The following is a 20,031-nucleotide window of genomic DNA, read 5'->3' on the forward strand; positions in this document are numbered from 1 at the left end:
TGTCTTCCATTTCCTTTTGTCGCAGTGACTACTCCCTTAAGGAAAAATGCAAAAGCAGGATATATTGAATTCTCAGACCAGAGGCTGCCCAACAGTGCTATATAATCACAGCCTAAACATACTTTTCTGCCCTGTACATAGACGTCATCTGCTTAGCAGATATTAGTTCCTTGTTTTGATTTGAAAAGCTTCCTTGAAATTCAAAACAAAAAATAAAACTTTCGGGCTTGCATCTTCCCAGGTGGTGCAAATCCCTGCAGTTTGGAAACTCATGTTCTGCATTAACCCGTATGTGACTCTTCCATGGTTGTTCCATACTAGGAAGCAATACTGTAAATGAATCTATTAACTGGTGTCAGCCCATTCTAGTAGAATCTGCGACTTCTATATATTACATTTTGGAAGTGCCAGAAAGAGTTTTAGGATCAGAAGTAACCTGGAGCTTAGCTAAATCTAATGCATCAGTTCCTGGGCTGTGGCATGCAGACGCAGGAATTATAAAAACGGAAGAGTTTTATAATTTCAAGTCCAGTTCTGGATTACCAGAAAAACAACATGATTTTTCACAGAAGAGGTGGATGTAGCCCTGTGGAGCAGGTGTCCATTGCTGACTTCTGCATATTGTATGTTGTTGACGTTGACCACCAAGCTGCGACTCTTGGACTACTTCTCACAGCACTGTTGCCAGGCGGGAATCTTCCACTTTGCAGCTGGCTGCACAGGGTGGCTGGAACTTGACATAAATCGCCCAGGCTGCTTGAGGGGATTGTGTGCGGCATAACTGGTGTTTTTAGTTCAAAGAACATATATAATTGCCACACCCACAGACAAGCAACACACAGCCTTGCACATGGCAGGTTGCATAATGGATTCCATTTTTTTAAGAGGGAAACATAAGATGTCCCTAGCCTTCTGTTCAGGCAGAGATTCTATCTGATACGATCCAAATGCATGTAAGCATCTTTTCAATTTGGTTTAGTGAAAAGAATTTTTTAATTTAGCTGCCACTTGTGTCAAGTATCTCATTTTGTGCTCTCTGTTGAATTTGGTGCGTGCCTCTAAATCATGCTAGAAAATATAGCCGAGCCTGTGAAGGACAAACGATATACGATACAGATAAGCCAGTGACATCGTGTAAAGAAATCCAGTGCTAGACAAGGACGGGTGAGCCCAGAACTCAGATATCCACTTGGCCATGGAAGCTCACTGAGGATGGGCAAGACCCAGTCACCCCTGGGCATATTCACATTCTTTGATTCTGTTAGGGTTGCCGTAAGTCAGAAGGGATTTGACAGCACATCTTTATTCATATCAGAACCTTGCACAATTTAAAATTATAGACATATATGAAATAGAGGTATTATTAAAACAAACTAAAATGTTAAGATAGTAAGACTATTTTTAACCAGAAGCACCTATTTAAATGAATTTACTGTATAGAAATTATTGTCCTTTACATGGATCATTGGACCATTTTGCTCATCAGCAAGTTTACAGTGCAATTTAGGGAACGCCTGGGTGTGCTCGCAATTACAGTGGTGCCTCGCATAGCGATCGCTCCATTTTACGACGAAATCGCTTTGCGATGGACTTTTTGCCATCACAAGAGCGATCGCTTTGCGATGGCCCCTATGGGGAAAATTCGCTTTGCAAAGCCCCCATTTTCGCACAGCTGATCGGCGGTTCCAAAATGGCCATGGGTAAACAAAATGGCCACCCGCTGTTTTGCCTCGCTTTAGAGGCACCGAAAATGGTCCCCCCCTATGGAGGATTTTCGCATAAGGTGAGTTTTAAGCACATAGGAACACATTAAATGTGTTTTAATGCATTTCCATGGGCTCTTTAAAATTGCTTAGCGATGAAATCGCATAGCAGCGAGTTTTGCTGCAGTGTATTTTCCACTCTTTCGGGAGGCTCCTTCCATGTCCCTCCTAAGGTAGCACATCATATAGGGATTATGGGTTCAGAGCCAGGAAAGTCCCAAAATAAGTAGAAAACGGGGCATATGGGTGATGTTGAACTGTAGTTGCTCCTGATGGTGTTGAACCTGGAGGATGACCGGTTGAGTTTCTTGGGTCACAGGACCGGAGCGGAGGAGACGTCCATCTATGCATTCGACTAGGGTTGGGATCTCTTTATCTTGTACAGGGATCCGGTGCTGTTTCACGAAAGTTGTGTCGATGAAACAGCGATCCGCCCCAGAGTTGACCATGGCATGAACAAACAAACAACATCCATCTGGCAGGCAGAGTTTAACTGGTACAAGGAATGGTCCCAGGATGCTAAGGTATAGTTCAGGAGACTCAGCTAAGTGCCCCACGTCTGAGGGTCCATTCAGACATGGGGCAATTCTTTTACTGGCAATGGTTTCACAGTCAAGGTTACGCCATTTAACCAAACAGCCAGAAGCAAAGTGTCCTGCTCCCCCACAGTACAGACAAAGATTCTGGGAGCGGCGTCGTGTTTTTTCCTCAGGGCTGAGGCGGGGCCGAGCTGCTCCCAATTGCATAGGTTCAGAATCCTCTGGTCTGATATTGGGGGCTGTCAAGGGTGACTGCAGGAGGCGGGAACCGCCCTGTGCTAAGCGTCGGCTCTCCAGGCGGCCATCAATGAGTAAGCATAGAGTGATTAGTTCTTGCAGCGTGTTGGGTCGATGTACACATGCCAGCTCATCCAGGATCCCATCGGCTAACCCCTCCATATACTGGCGCATAAGAGCTGCCTCATTCCAGAGTAAATCTTGAGCCAAGAGTCTGAACTCAGTAGAATACTGGGAGACTGAAGCCTTTCCGTTTCAGGGCCCGAATCTTTCTGTTGGCAGTGGCAGCTTGCAAGGGGTTAGCAAACACAGCTGAGATATGTCCCAGAAAACCCTGGTAGTTAGTTAACAGGGGCGAAGGAGCAAAGAGTAGCCCATTTAGCTGCCTGTCCCTTGAGTAAACTAATTATAAAGCATACCTTGGTTTTGTCTGTGGGAAAGTCTCTGGCGCGCAGCTCAATATACAGCTTGCACTGTGCCAAGAATGCTGGGAACTCCTCCACACTTCCTTCAAATTTCTCAGGAGGAAGCACAGGACACTTAGCCTGAGAAGCAGCGTCGGCTTGTAATTTGTTGCTGTTGAAGCTGTCCGACTGTCTGGGTAAGAAACTGCACCTGAGCAATCACAGCATTCAGTGGACCTGAGTCTTTGCTTGCTTTTCCCTCCATGTTGGGAAAAGTGTGGTGGTGGAAGCAATCTGTCACGTTCCCGGGGGTTACTATAAAACAGCTCCTTGAGCTGCTGGAAACCTTTCCATCCTGTTAATACTCAGGACTAGTTGAATGGATATTTCTGTGGACAGCCTTTGAGCAATCCTCTGACTTTTTTGTCCTAAGTCTTTCCCGAGGCCTGGCCCGAAGCTTGTCTGCTGGGGAAGGAGAATCTGGAGGCGGTTCAGGTGTTTCTGATCTCTCAGCATTCTCTTCAGCCTCAGTTAACCCTTCTGGTTCCAGGTCTTCGGCTGCACTCATGACATCTCCTCATTAGTTTGGAAATAAAGGAAGTTCCTAAACCTGTTATTAATTCTGATGCAAAACCCACTTGGCACATTGTGCCGTTCACCTTTGTGGCCTCTGCTTGTCTTTCCCTCACAAAGACTCACATCGCGTTTTCCTCTCGCTGCCACTAGTGGATTACCTCAATCCATAACATAAATGATGTTTGTCTGAACACTTGACATGTGAACAGAAACAGAACTTATTTATTGAAGTGAGGCAGATTGACTAATAAGAGAAGTTTCTCAGATAAACATTATACACAAGGAAATCATCAACAGTTCTCAGTACATACTTCTTTTCTCTTGCTATATCAATACCACCTTCTCCACCAATTTTCTTAATCAGGTTTATCTCTATCAGTATCTGTTCCCTCTCTCTCTGACTAACCAGCCCTATCTGACTTCTCCTTCTCCTGAAAAACCTCATGTAACTGCTGACTCCGCCTCTCTGGTCCTCTCATAGAATCATGCAAATCAGCTCATGAATATGAATGGCATGAGTGATGTGGGGGATCGTCACATTCTTCCCACCTAAGGAGTTTGTTTCATGAGGGAAAACCTTACTGTTTACCCTTATGAATGACAGAACATACAGAGGACATTACATACAAAACACCATAATAATATGCTTACCAGTTATGTCCTAAATCATATACCATATTTCGGCATATAACACATCATATTTACCGTATACTTATACATATCTTATACTAGTTTTCTCTTTATTACTATGTTTACTAGAGCAAACATATTACTTTAAACATTTAAAACAATCCATACAATTATAAACATTTGCATTAACTACATTAATACCAATTGCATTGCATCACCTTTGCATTAATAAAGACATACCAACCTCTTGCATTACTTACATCAACACAATTTACATTACATTACCTCCACATCAATAAGGCTACTCACCATTATTTTTACCTTCATTTTACACCTCAGTTCATCACCATCCAAACTTTGCATTTTAATCATTTTTCATAACTATACACAAACAGAACATTTAATACAACATTACAAACTTTGTTTTTCCACTCATTAGTCATGCCTCTGGAGCAGGCTAGAGATTTTGAGGCCTATAGAAAAATGGTATATTCAAGATTTGGCATAAATGCAGAACACCTGAGGAGAAAACTTCATTCCCTTACCAAAAAACCTGAAGACTCTTATTCCCAGGTAGGGGCTAAATTGGTTCAATGTTTGGACAAATAGATGGAATGTGAAAATGTCTCTTCTCTAGAGCAGATGAAAAATGTGACTGGGTTAGAACAATTTTATTCTATTTTGCCTGTGGAATTGCATTATTTAGTCAAAGACAAAAATCCTAAAAATTTATTAGAAGCAGGTGGAAATGTGGATTCTATTAGTGAGATTCAGGACCCCAAATTTTCTGAGCTAAAATTTTACAGGCAGGACTGGGACAACAGTAAGAAACCCTTCAACAAAAATTACCTCAGCAAAACATCAGGGAAAGATGGCCAGCGTAGTACCTCACCTATGTTGTCAGGGCCTAGTCCACAGAAGTGAATGAACCCTCCCTGAGGAAAAGTTTAACAGATCGCCTCAGAATGATCAAAGGACTTACAGACAACGTTATATGTGCAGCGAGTTTGGGCATTTTCAATTTAATTTTATGAAAAACCAAAATAAAACAGGAAAAGATGATAATCAGACCAAGAAAGTATACTGTGTCAAAGCTGTGGAAATCACCGAGGGACGTTGTAACCATAGGTCTGTCTCCATGCAACCAAGGCTGCTGCTGAGCCTGAGGAAATCCCTGAAGCCCCTGTAGTTCATTGTTTTTTATATTGAATATGACAATTCTCTTTTTACAAACTTTGGGGAAGCGATAGTAGGAGATGGAAAGAAATATATCGCTCTAAAGGACACAGGTACTCAAATTTCTATCACCCATTCAGACCTGATAGCACGGGACAACATGATTCCAGGCAGAACTATGATCTTAAAAGGAATTGGAAAGGAAACTGTAGTTTTGAATGTGGCAGAGGTTCAAATAAATTATGGGAACTGGTATGGAAAGCTGCAAGTGGCCATTTTGGATGAAATATTGGTTGCCTTTCTCATTGGTTGGGACTTAACAGAGCATGTTAAGAGTGCGTTTGTACTTACATGCTCAAAAAGGGGCCAGAATTCACTCACTGCAGTAGAAAGGGATATTTATTTATTTATTTATTTATTTATTTATTTAATTTATTTATTTTATTTCTATCCCGCCTATCTGATCATATTAGACCACTCTAGGCGGCTTACAGTAAAAACAACAATGTAATTTTAAAACTTTACAGCAGAAACGTAAATTAAAAAAAAAGAACAGAATAAGAAAAAAGATCGTCAAGGGTTTTCTGTTGGGAAGGCCCACCTATACATCAATGTTTTTAGTTGTTTCTTAAAAATGCCCAGCAAGGGAGCCGCGCGAATCTCAGGGGGCAAGTTGTTCCAAAGGCGAGGATACTGTAGCAGAGGGAAGCCTGGAAGGAAAAAGTTCCTTAGAAAGTCATCTTAATAGCCGTTCAAAAGCTGGTCTCATGCTTTTGAAGAATACAAAGAAAAATAGTTTTGCCCAGGAGCAGAAGGAGGACATTAGCTTGGTGGGTTGCTTTGAAGCGGCCAATTCACCCACTTTATTGTCTCCTGAGTGCCCTGAGAGATTTTGCCTAGATAAGGATCTTTTGTATAGCGAAGTTTTAGCCACCCCATACAGAGGAAAAGAACCTCAAAAGCAATTAGTGGTCCCCAGTAAATACAGAGAGAAAATCATAAATCAAACTCACTGTAGTTTCTTTGGAACACATATGGGGGTCATATGAACCACAAGAAGGGTTGCCTAGAACTTCTTTGGACCAGGTGTGGGAAAACAGGTTACATATTATTGCAAGACTTGTGATGTATGTCAGAGAAGGGGGACAGGGCAGGACAGAACCAAAGCAAAATTATGTCATTTGCCAGTCATCTCTACCCCATTCCAAAGGCTAGGGATCGATCTGATAGTTCCACTGCCTAAAGCCACAATGGGGGAATAAGTACATCTTGACCATCATGGATATCCTGAGACAATTTCATTATGGACCATAGAGACTGGCACTGTGGCAGATGCCTTAATAAATTATATGAGCCGATTGAGATTTGCTAGTGAAATAGTGATTTGGGAACCAGCTTCACTTCCAGACTTATAAACAGGGTATGGAAGGCCTGTGGAATGACCCACATCAACTCTTCACCATATCATCCTGAGACTAATGGGCTAATTGAAAAATTTAATAGTACATTAGTATACATGACCAAGGCCTATGTGGCAGAGAACCCAAATGATTGGGACTGCAAAATACAACCCCTATTATATGCCTATAGGAGCATTCCTCAAGAATGTATCGGATTCAGTCCTTTCGAGTTGTTACTAGGATCGGGGGTGTGAGGACCTTTAGATTTGCTCTGTATGAATTGGGAAGACCATAAGGAGAGTGACCCAGAATCAGTCATTGAATATCTGAACAAGTTGCAAAACACCCTGCAAAGGTCTATGGAGATAGCAGGAGAGAACCTAAGGGCTGCCCAGACCAAGCAGAAGACCTAGTATGACAGAAAAGCCCATGAAAGAACTTTTGGGCCTGAAGATGAAGTCCAGTCAAGGGTCATAAGTTACTATGAGCTTGGGAGGGTCCCTATAAAACAGTGTCAAAAATGAACAATATAAATTATGTGATTCAGAAGGAAGAGGAGGGTCACAAGGTAGTGCATGTCAACATGCTCATACCTCATTATAGAAGAAATCTCTGGACCCTATATGCTATCAGAGAGGACCCAGGTGATAAAGAAGAACTTATATATTGGGAAGGGAGAGGTGAAAAGTGATTTAAACCAGAGGAGGTAAACCTAGGCCCCTCCCTTACTATACTACAGAGGAAAGAAGTACCTGAGATTCTGCAAAGATACCAAACCATATTTACTAATATACCTGGGAAAGCAAAGGGGGTAGTCCACCAAATTGACACTGGGGATGCCAGTCCCATAGCTGTCATCCCTTATAGAATTACCAGGGATTATGTCAAAAATGTATGATGAGAGGTCCAGGAGATGCTACAGCCAGGAATAATCACCCCATCTGAGAGTCCCTGGGCTGCACCCATAGCACTAACAGACAAGTTTGATAGTAGCATCAGATTTTGTGTAGACTACCGAAAGTTAAACCATGTCACCAAGGCAGATGCACATCCCATGCCACGCCTGGATGACTTGATTGAGATGATAGGAGGGTGTGATTACATCTTATGCATTGATCTAACCAAGGGATTTTGGCAGATTCAGATGGACCCCGAGGACCAGGAGAAAACTGCTTTCCAGAGTCCTCTAGGCCTGTTTGAATTCTGACTCATGGCTTTTGGACTGAAAAATGGTCCTGCATATTTTCAAAGATTAGTAGACAAGACATTACATGGCCTCGGAGATTTTACAGTCACCCATATGGATGACATCGGCATTTTTAGTCACACAAGGGCTGAGCGCAAAGAACATTTAAATCAAGTGCTGCAAAGAATCCAGATAGCCGCTTTGACTGTAAAAGCAAGTACATGCCAAATTGGAGAGTCTGAATTAAAATACCTTGGACATTTAGTGGATGGGGGAGTAATCAAACCCCTGGACTCCAAGATTGAGGTAATAATTAAAGGGCCAATCCCCACTTCCAAAAAGCAAGTCAGATCTTTCCTGGGTTTGGCAGGCTATTATTGGCAGTTCATCCCACACTTCAGTGCAATCTGTACCCAGTTGTCGGACGTCATGAGGAAGAAGGAGCCAGTGAGCATTAGATGGACCCCTGAGTGCCAGCAGTCATTTGACCAGCTGAAGGAGGCATTAACGACCCGACCAGTCCTCAGCGCACCTGACTACAGCTGGGAATTCACAATCTTCACCAATGCATCGAACATTGGACTAAGAGCAGTGCTTTGCCTAGTAGACAGAGAAGGAATTTTCCATCCGGTAGCATATACACTGGTGCCTCACACAACGATGTTAATTGGTTCCAAAAAAATCAACGTTGTGTGAAACATCGTTCTGTGAAACACCATTTCCCACAGGAATGAATTGAAAACTGGTTAATCCATTCCAATTGGAACAGATTGCCATCGTTCAGTGAAAATCCCCATAGGAAACATCGTTGAGTGAAACAATGTTTCCGATATTGGAATGTATTGAAGCCGACTCAATACATTTCAATGCCTTTGCGAAGTCCTTTTTCGCTCCTGTAAAAGTGTCTTACAATGTTTGGACACTGTTTTAAATGATTGCAATGGTTAGTCCACCTCCTGAAACCTATGCAAACTTAATTTGATGTTGTTCAGAGTCGTCCTTAATTTTTGGTGATTTTTTGAATTTTCTCTCATTTGAATGTATTGAACTTTCCGTCCAATGCATTCCATTGAGAGAAAATTAAAAAAATCACCAAAAATTAAGGACGACTCAGAACAACACCAAATTAAGTTTGCATAGGGTTCAGGAGATGGGCTAACGATTGCAAGCATTTAAAACCTGTTCCAAACATTGTAAGACACTTAAAAATGAGCGAAAATGGAAGAGCTTCAAAAGCACTGAAGCCGGCTTCAGTGCTTTTGAAGTCTTTTCCGATGTCCCTTTTTGCTCATTTTTAAGTGTCTTACAATGTTTGGAACAGGTTTTAAATGCTTGCAATTGTTAGCCCACCTCCTGAACCCTATGCAAACTTAATTTGGTGTTGTTCTGAGTCATCCTTAATTTTTGGTGATTTTTTGTTTTCCCTATTTAAATGAATTGAACTGTCCATTCAATTGATTTAAATGGGGAAAATAAAAAAATCATCAAAAATTAATGAAGACTCAGAACAAAACCAAATTAAGTTTGCACATGTTTCACAAGGTGCACTATGGAATCCAAGCATTTAAAACAGGTTTCAAACATTTTAAGACACTTTTAAATGAGCAAAAAGGGACATCGGTAAGTGAAATTCCCCCATAGAGAACATCATTAAACGATGGGGGAAATTCCTCAAAAAAACCCATCGCTGTGTGAATTCATCGTTGTATGAAGCAATCGTTGTGTGAGGCACCACTGTATAAGTAAGAAATTACAACCGAGGGAGACACATCTGTCAACTATTGAAAAGGAGTGCCTAGCAATTGTTTGGACTTTACAGAAACTTAAACCATACATCTGGGGATGTAAATTTACACTATGTACTGACCATTCGCCTTTACTGTGGATGTGGTCAATAAGAACTAATAGTAAACTGATGAGATGGGCCCTTTTGTTGCAGGACTTTGACTTTGACATAAAAAGTGTAAAGGGAGCCCACAACACTGTCACGGATGCACTATCTAGGAGGCCAGGTGAATGATTCAAGGACTTTAAAAATAAACCTGAATGGACTATTGAGTAACCATTTAACTATCTATTTAAAAGTTCCATAATTATGTTATATTTCCATAAGGTTGTAATGTTCAATGCCGTAAGTATAAATCATAAGGTAAAGTATGTAACTGAATTGTATTGGAGTGTTTAGTGTAATAAGATAGTGTGATTGTTAGATAAGATGTTATTGCTTGCAGAATTTTGCCAGAGGGTAAGTAGGGTTTTTGTACAATGATGCATGTTGGTTTAAGATGGAAAATGAGTTTCCTCTCCTAAACAAACATATTTAAGGGGGGAGGAATGTGGCATTCGCCAAAGTTATGCAATATGAGTTATGCATTATTCATATGTTAATGTGATTAAGAGGCGGGGCCAAAGGAGGTGGAAAAAGGCAGAGCCTGAGAGGGGAGTGAGTCAGTCTGAGTCTGGAATCAGAGAGAAAAAGATTGTTTGGGGGGGTCTAAGGAGAGATTGGTTAGAGTATAACCTATGATAATTAATATAGAAGGTTAATATTGATGATTGATAAATCTTAAAGAAGATGCTTATGAATTATTCCAGCAACCATCTGTAATTAATAAACTTGTTCTGTTGAAACATCAGTACTGGATGGACCTTCGTCTTTTCTAAGTAAACTAGGTTGATAAAGTATATCAATTGGTGGCAGCGTATCAGAGGGCGTGCTGAGGTACCTTGTGAGCTCTGTGTTTGGGGAAACAAGCAGGGGCAATGAGGGCGAACATCGCATCCTTTCATCACCCTTAATCTCAAAGTCCCAGCATGCTCTGTAAAATGAAATCAGGAAAAATTCAGGGCACTTTCCTTTCCTATATTGGGGAAATTTCTTTAGGTTGATTTTTTAGAGATTTTCCTCACTAGAGTTGTTGTTGTTGTTGTTGTTATTGTCATTTTTGAGCAGCTTCTAATTGTTTCATCTGTATTTGACATTCAATTTCTCTTTGTCTTAATTCCATTTGTCTGGCCTTAGCCCTCCCCTTTTCTCTGGCTCTTTCTCCATTTCAAAATCTATTTCTTTTTGTCTGGCCTTATCTTTCTCCATTATCTCTAATTCCTTCAGCCACACCTGAGCTTTCTCTTCAGCTATAGCTTTAATTTCTAGTTCCTTAGATTTCTCTCTGATCTCCAATTCTTTAAGCCTGAATTCCTGTTCCATTTTTCAAAATCTTGGGAGCTTAGGACACATTCTCTGAGGCAATCGATAGAGGTCCCTCAGGTTCTTCCTCACTCTGAATTTGAGGGTTTCCAATTTTATTCCCATTCCCTCAACCTCTTGAGAATCAATTTCCTCCATTACTGGCTTTTTCGTTCTTTTGGGTGGCCTAAGTATGTACTTTCTTGATAAAAGAGATTGATTTCTATTGCTGACTTAGTCAGGCCTTTTTAAAAAAAACACTTTTAGTGCTGTTTTCTTGTCCCAGTATTTTTCTAGGGTACTATGCAGTTCTCAATTGGCAGCTAAAGATGGCTACACTTTCTCTGGCTTCACACAAAAGACACAATGTTTCTTGGTCTGAGACAACCTCCTTGCCTCCAGACACAAAGGAAATTCTATTTTCAAGCCTCTGCTTTTTATTTTCCTATCTCTTCTCATCTGCTCTGACCCTGGCTTCCACTTTTTATCCATCAATGCTCCCTTATTTCTCAGAGGCTTGGATTTCAAGCTAGCCCACTGGGTCTCTCGAATCCTGAGGAAATAAAAAATTATTTTCCCTTTAGAGTCGGTTCCCTATCTTTAGTTCCCCCAGATCCATGTTCAGAAAGCTCTAGCAGGTCACCCATTTCTTCACCATAGACCTCTAACTAAAAGGTACCCGCAACTCCAGAAAATTCACTCTTAAACATTTGCTTTAGTGGATTATTTCGTATCCTGCTGCTGGACACCAATTGTGGCATTCACCCTTGTGGCCCCTGCTTGTCTTTCCCTCACAAAGGCTCAAGTCACATTTTCCTCTCACTGCCACTAGTGGATTACCTCAATCCATAAGGCAAGTGACGTTTGTCTGAACACTTGACTTGTGAACAGAAACAGAACTTATTTATTGAAGTGAAGCAGACTGAATAATAACAGAAGTTTCTCAGATGAACATTATACACAAGAAAATCATCAACAGTTCTCTCAGTACATACTTCTTTTCTCTTGCTATACCATCACCACCTTCTCTACCTAATTTCTTAACCAGCTTTATCTGTCGGCATCTGTTCCCTCTCTCTGTCTAACCAGCCCTATCTGACTCCTCCTTCTCCCACCAAACCTCATGTAGCTGCTGATTCTGCCTCTCCATTCCTCTCATAGGATCATGCAAATCAGCTCATGAGTGACTTGGGCAATCGTCACACATATATAACTAATTAATGCATCCACCGCAGTTTCTGTGTCTATGTTTCTTAGAGGAAATGCTTCTGGGTATCTGGTGGCAAAATCAATAATGGATAAAATATTTATTTCCCCGTCTGGTCACCCTGGGTAGGGGTCCCACCAGGTCCAGACCTAAACATTGGAAAGGGGTTTGAGATAACAGGCAATGGGCATAGTTTAGCTCTAGCTTTGTCATTTCCAGTGTCATGATCATAAATAAGTGGTTTAAATCATGTAATAAAGATGGATTATGTAGTCCTATGGATTGTAAAATGGAATCAAATTGGTTCTGTGTAAGAATGGTTTTGCATGATGGGAATGTTGTTGAGTAGGACTGTGAGGATGTTTTCTTCTAGGCTGTGCAGTTAAGACCAGATAAGAAGACCAGACCCTTGTTTTGACTAAGGAGAGTCTGAAGCAGAGCAACAACACCTGCGTTCTCATGAGAAGATGTCCCTGTCCAGTTATGAGCCCAGTACATGAAATGTAGTGAAACATATAATTGACACAGGTAACCATGCACCTGTAACTTGCAGTCCTGAATTTACTGAACGGACTAACCTGAAATGTATTGAAATTGCTATTCAAAAGATGATGAAAATGGACATCATTGAGTCTAGCCAATCTGTACGGAGTAATCCTCTGATTATTGTGCCCAGAGAAAAGTAATCTCATTATGTTTTTGAAGCAGATTTCGGTCAGTTGAACCAGATCACAAAATCATATTGTTATTCCTTGTCAAGTGTGGAATTTATAACAGAAATAATTGCTAAAGCTGAATTTGTAACAGTCTTGAAAGTCCAAGCTGGTTTATTCCATATAATGATAGATGAGGATTCGAGAGACAAAACTACTTTTGTCAGCCACGTTGGAACTTACCGTTTCAAAAAAAAAATCCACCTGATTTAAAAAATGCAAGCCTAACTGTTCAGAAAGTTGCTGAAGAAATTCTACAGGCATTTCCTTTTGCATATGCTTATTTGACAGATATTGTGATTACTAGTCATAATTTTGTGCACCACATGAACATGTTGAATTTGTATTGTGGCAATTGTACAATGTTAGTTTGAAAGTCAAAGGTGAACAGTGTCAGTGGATCAAAGGAAGAGTTTTGTATTTGAGACACTGGATTGGTCAAGAGGATAATCAACCCTCAGATGTTCGAGTTGCACCCATAAAAAATTGGCCTGTTCCTATTATAAGAGATCAGGTCCTAATTTTTCTCAGATTGATTGATCATTTCAAGGAACTCATTTATGATTATAGTGAAATGGTTTTGCCAATCAAAAAGCTTCTAAAGAGACAGAAAACTGTCATGATAAATTGGACACAGGAATGTCAAGATGTTTTTGTTGTCTTGAAACGTAGACTCCTAGATGAACCAGTGATGAAACTACCTGATATTGATATGCCTTTTGTTCTGCAAACAAATTTTTCAGGAGTGGGGCTTGGTGCTGTTTTGTTACAGAATGGGGATGATGGGATATCTCATCCAGTGGCTTATGGCATCAGTGAACTGAAGCCTCATGAGAAAAACTACTGTAAACATGAAAAAGTAGCCTATGCAGTTTTATGGACCACATGTCTTTTTGAACCTTACCTGGAAGCAAATAAATTTACCTTGCAGACACATACATGTGCATTGTCTTGGTTGAACAGAATGAAGTCTCATGACCAGAAATTGTTACGCTGGTACAATATGTTGCAAGAATACGATTTTGTCCTTCAACAATTGCCTAAGGGAAGACAGTCATGCTGACAGCCTTTCCAGAATGTATTGTGGAGATTCAGAAGTGACAGATAGTTAAAATGATGGATTTCTGATTTATTAATGTTTCCCTCGAACTATGTATTTGAAAGTCCTTGAGCATACACAGAGTGTTTTATTCTATCTTACTGATTAAGAGTGTTTTAACATAATGATTTTTGTGTTGGTATACTGCTTTCATGGTATAATGATTATAGATCATTATTGATGTAACTGAGTGCATTTTAAGTTTTTTCCTGATGATATAATCAGATGTATTGCCAGTATTATCAGTTAACTGACTGATGTTTCTACAATACTAATTGTTTTTTTCTATTTTCCCCATATTAGTGAAGATGCCTAACTAAATGTTTTGTATTCAAATGCTGCTGTTAGAATGTTTCCCTACCTCAGTGCTTTGCTAAATGATATGCATAATTGTAATGTAATGATTTTAATGATGTAGTGTATTTTAACATAATGCAATTTAGTTACTAAGCTGAACTATGTAACCCAACATGCTTAAATGTGTTATTATTTTAGACCAAAAACGGAAACGCTACAGTTTCTAATTTTTGGAATTCCCAGGGTGTGTCATGATCATGAATAAGTGGTTTAAATCATGTAATAAAGATGGATTATGTAGTCCTATGGATTGTAAAATGGAATCAAATTGGTTCTGTGTAAGAATGGTTTTGCATGATGGGAATGTTGTTGAGTAGGACTGTGAGGATGTTTTCTTCCAGGCTGTGCAGTTAAGACCAGATAAGAAGACCCGACACTTGTTTTGACTAAGGAGAGTCTGAAGCAGAGCAACAACACCTGCGCTCTCGTGAGAAGAAGAGGAGGGGAATTCATCAACCATCTTGTGCCGTGATTGGATGACATCGTGAGAGACAAAGAAGACAGGAGGAGTTTAACATATACAAAAATGAACTCTTGCCATGTGCAGAGGATCCTCCTTGTTCCTTCCCTTCTTTTTGAGGAACCAAAGATTTTTCTAGGTCTTTTTCCTGATGCCTTGTGCTAACGGAGGACTTGGGGATGTAGAGACTTGACGAACACTAAGAAAGGGGGGCTTTGTGCCTTTTACCTACACTGAGGGAAGCTATTAGAGATTTTTAGAGATTTGTAACCAAAAGGGAATTAAATGCCTGGATTGTAACTGTAATAATCCTTGGAAATGTCTTATTGCGATGCTTTTGCATATTCTGTAAATCTGTATACTTTTTTCAATTAAAAAGATTAATTATAACATCCTTTTTGGTTTCTTGAACAGCAACGTCTGATGCAGCCTTTTCCCAGCAGGGGAGGCCAGGCCACACATATGGCTAGAGAGTCCATTTCATTGAGCTTTGGTCATTCTAAATGACTACATAGCCTCTCTGTAGCATCAGACGTTGCTGTTCAAGAAACCAAAAAGGATTTTATAGTGCAAAAAAGTGTTTTTTTTATATATATAGAACAGACTTCTGGAAGGGGTCTGCAGTACGTCCTAGCTGGGGTCATTCAGACTCTGCTCAAGCTGATAAGGAGGACCCAGACACCTGGAGCTCTCTATTCAACTAATCAAGCATTCCTTACGGAGGCTGGGTTGTGACATCCAGTACCTTGCTTCTAGCAAGTATCACAGGTTTGCCAGTATTGATTAATTTGCTTCCCCATCCCTGGCCAATAAAAATTCTGTGCAACCCTTTGCTTAGTGCAAGAGACACCCATGTGTGCTCCAAATAAATCTTTGTGAGCTTTTTCCAGGATATTTTCTTGGTATTTAACATGGACAATTAGCTGTTAGTGGGGCCTTTCTCCACCCTGATCAAAGAAAAGTGGAAGAATTTGCCCAAGAGCTTGAGGAAACTCTTCCAGGCCGAGCTGATGCTATTCACCTGAATGATGGGAACATTTCAAGAATTCTGTTTATAACACCGCCTTGTCCACATTTGGCAAGAAGATGGCAGACTGGTTTGAAGCCTGTTCGGAGGAGCTGATGCCAGCCATTGAGAATAAGAGGAGAGCTCTTGCAGAATACAAAGCCTGTCCTAGTGAGTACAACTTGCAGGCTCTTCAAGCTGCTGGTAGCAAAGTCCAACAGGCTGCCAGGATATGTTCCAACGATTATTGGCATCAGCTCTGCTCTCAGATACAGATAGCAGCAGACACAGGTAACATCAAGGGAATGTACGACGGTATCAAGCAGGCTTTAGGTCCAATACAGAAGAATTCTGCTCCCTTCAAGGCTGCTACAGGTGTGATCATCCAGGACCGAGCACAGCAGATGGAACGCTAGGTGCATACCACGTTCTATGCATTTCTATGGTTCCTCCCCAAAGTGAGTTCTTTGATGTGAAATCAGGGAACTGTTGTGACTGAAGCTCTTTCCACATTCCAAGCATTTATATGGTTTCTCCCCAGTGTGAGTTCTTTGGTGGGAACTCAGGGAACTCTTCTGATTGAAGCTCTTTCCACATTCCAGGCATTTATATGGTTTCTCGCCAGTGTGAGTTCTTTGATGGGAACTCAGGGAACTCTTCTGATTGAAGCTTTTTCCACATTCCAAGCATTTATATGGTTTCTCCCCAGTGTGAGTTCTTTGATGGTTACTCAGGTGAGTGCTTTGACTGAAGCTCTTTCCACATGCCATGCATTTATATGGTTTCTCTCCAGTGTGAGTTCTTTGATGGGAACTCAGGGCACCGCAATGACTGAAGCTCTTTCCACATTCCATACATTTATATGCTTTCTCCCCAGTGTGAGTTCTTTGATGGGAACTGAGGCTCTTGCTGTGACTGAAGCTCTTTCCACATTCCATGCATTTATATGGTTTCTCTCCAGTGTGAGTTCTTTGATGGGAACTCAGGGAACTGTTCTGATTGAAGCTCTTTCCACATTTCCTGCATTTATATGGTTTCTCCCCAGTGTGAATTCTTTGATGGGAACTCAGGGAACTCTTCTGATTGAAGCCCTTTCCACATTCTATGCATTTATAAGGTTGCTCTCCAGTGTGAGTTCTTTGATGGGTAGTCAGGTTATTCTTCTGATTGAAGCTCTTTCCACATTCCATGCATTTATATGGTTTCTCTCCAGTGTGAGTTCTTTTATGTGAACTCAGGGAACCGTTGTGATTGAAACTCTGTCCACATTCCATGCATTTGTATGGTTTCTCTCCAGTGTGAATTCTTTGATGTGAACTCAGGAGAGTGCTATTAATGAAGCTGCTTCCACAATCCACACATTTATATGGTTTCTCCCCAGTATGAATTCTCTGATGGTTACTCAGGTGACTGCTCTGACTGAAGCTCTTTCCACATTCTATGCATTTATATGGTTTCACTCCAGTGTGAGTTCTTTGATGTGTACTCAGGCCACCATTCTGCCTGAAGCTCTTTCCACATTCCATGCATTTATATGGTTTTTTCCCAGTGTGTGTTCCTTGATGTGAACTCAGGGCACTGCTGCGACTGAAGCTCATTCCACATGCCATACATTTATATGGTTTCTCCCCAGTGTGAGTTCTTCGATGGGAACTGAGACTCTTGCTGTGAGCGAAGCTTTTTCCACATTCCATGCATTTATATGGTTTTTCCCCAGTGTGAGTTCTTTGATGTGAACTCATGTGAGTGTTCTTACGGAAGCTCTTTCCACATTCCATGCATTTATATGGTTTTTCCCCTGTGTGAGTTCTTTGATGAGAACTCAGGGAACTGCTCTGACTAAAACTCTTTCCACATTCCATGCATTTATATGGTTTCTCCCCAGTGTGAGTTCTTTGATGGGAACGGAAACTTTTGCCATGATTGAAGCTCTTTCCACATTCCATGCATTTATATGGTTTCTCCCCAGTGTGAGTTCTTTGATGGGAACTGAGACTCTTGCCGTGATTGAAGCTCTTTCCACATTCCATGCATTTATATGGTTTCTCCCCAGTGTGAGTTCTTTGATGGGAACTCAGACTCTTGTTGTGACTGAAGCTCTTTCCACATTCCATGCAGTTATATGGTTTTTCCCCTGTGTGAGTTCTTTGATGAGAACTCAGGGAACTGTTCTGACTGAAACACTTCCCACATTCCAAGCATTTATATGGTTTCTCCCCAGTGTGAGTTCTCTGATGGGTACGAAGGTTATTACTGTGAGCAAAATTCTTCCCACATTCCATGCATTTATATGGTTTCTCCCCTGTGTGTGTGCGTTGATGGGAACTGAGGTGACTGCTATGACTGAAGTTCTTTCCACAATCCATGCATTTATGTGGTTTCTCCCCAGTGTGAGTTCTTTGATGTGAACTCAGCCTACAGTTCTGACTGAAGCTCTTTCCACACTGTAGGCATTTGTACTGTCTCTCACCTCTCAGGGATGTTTCACTTGAAGTACATTCACTTTGCATTGTGTAGTCCTTTCCTTGTTCAGTGCATTTACTTTGTTTCTCCTCTGGGTGGACCTTGTGAAGTCTATTGTCATCTGAGGCACCCCTGAATGTTTATATGCCCAGGGAACCTTTTCTCCTTCCTTTTCCCTGTTGATTTTTTCAGATGATCAGAAGTGCATCAACATCAGTAGGAAGAGCTGGAGATTTCTTTTCCCCTCTTGTTCTCTGCCTTCCGTTCTTTCCTTTTCTGCCTTTTAAGTGTGTCAATTTTTTTGTCCTTCACAGTAATTTTTTTCCACACTGAAAGAACGACTGCCTCCACAGAATTCCACTTGTCCTCTTATTCACCTGATGGAGAGAAAAACAAAGAGAAGAAAGAGGAGTCCTATGTTCAAAAAGGGGAGCCAGGGAACTGCAGACCTGTCAGCTTGACATCCATATATGGAGGAGATTACAAAGCAGACATTCTGCAAACATCTTGAAAACTGAAAGCCAACAGAGAAAGACTGAAAGCATTGGGCATATTTAGCTTTCAGAAAAGAAGCCTCAGAGAAGAGACATAATAGAACTCTTTCCTAAAGATGGGCCTGAATTAATTTGGGCCCCATCCGACGAAATTCATTTGCACAGAATTAGAGATGCAGCACATAATCTCTCCCACACCCCACAGGCCAGCTGGGCCAGTCATGTCTCACTGTGCACTGCTGGGCTGCTTCTTCTCCAGTAGTGTGCCAATCCAGAATGGAGCTCTGCTGGCCCTTCCTTGCAGTCAACCAATCATTAGTTTAGTGGGGAGAATCCTTGTCGTGCTTCATCAGAGTGGTCAGCTGCTGGAGGAGGCACGGAAGGGCAGAGCCACTTCCGAGACTGGAGCACCAACAGAGAAGAAGGACCCTGGTAGTTCATGAGAAATTGTGAGTGGCTTGGCCGACCTAGAGCATATGAAGAGGTCATGAATTTTATTGGTGGTTTGGAATTAATTTGGACCCTTCTCTCCTATTTGGATATGATAGCATTGAACAGGGAATGGGACATGATAGACTAATAGCACCCTTCAAAGTCAAATGATTCTATCATCTGACATCATGGCTAGGGGACTCGCAGTTGCACGACGGGAGATGTCAGAAATGTCCTCTTCATTCCCAATCATCTTTGTTGCCCTGTCTGGCTAAGCAAAATAACAAAGGGGAAAAGTTTCCACTGTTAACCTCAAGAACAGCACCCTTCCAAAATACAGTTACTGCCTCTTCCATGTGCCACTTCTGATGGAAACTATGGCAAGTTCTAAAAAATTGTCAAAAATATCTAAAACACAAGATTAAGTGCTAAAATGATTCCACCACTCCCACCATATCAGATAAGCCACTCACACCATGTTAAAGGTGCTATTCCAATAGGGGAAGGGGCCAACTTTAAATCCCAGTTTCATCAGCCTTTGAACCCTAAGCTGAGTGAAACCTAGAAGGTCCAGAAATGGACAAACGTGGGGAAGCTTCTAACCCTAGATTCCCACTTATCCCCTTATTTGGGGACAAAATACTCTTTTTAAAATGTATATATTTTAAGTTCTCATTTTAATGCATGTTCTTCAAACGATGT

The 20,031-nt window shown here is 41.1% G+C and overlaps 2 protein-coding genes across 4 annotated transcripts in view; one reads left to right on the plus strand and one right to left on the minus strand.

Moving 5' to 3' along the window:
• LOC140702922 (uncharacterized) overlaps positions 1–20,031 on the plus strand; it is a 354,469-nt gene that overhangs the window by 277,525 nt on the left and 56,913 nt on the right. The window lies entirely within an intron of this gene.
• The window catches only part of LOC144585059 (uncharacterized), a 31,504-nt gene continuing 23,452 nt past the window's right edge, over positions 11,980–20,031 (minus strand). Inside the window, exon 3 of the mRNA XM_078382509.1 lies at positions 11,980–18,780. Coding sequence (XP_078238635.1) covers positions 16,381–18,450 — 2,070 coding nt within the window. The 5' untranslated portion in view covers positions 18,451–18,780 and the 3' untranslated portion in view covers positions 11,980–16,380. The remainder of the gene's footprint in view (positions 18,781–20,031) is intronic.

This window comes from Pogona vitticeps, chromosome Z (genome assembly GCF_051106095.1).
Source record: "Pogona vitticeps strain Pit_001003342236 chromosome Z, PviZW2.1, whole genome shotgun sequence".
Taxonomy (NCBI): domain Eukaryota; kingdom Metazoa; phylum Chordata; class Lepidosauria; order Squamata; family Agamidae; genus Pogona; species Pogona vitticeps.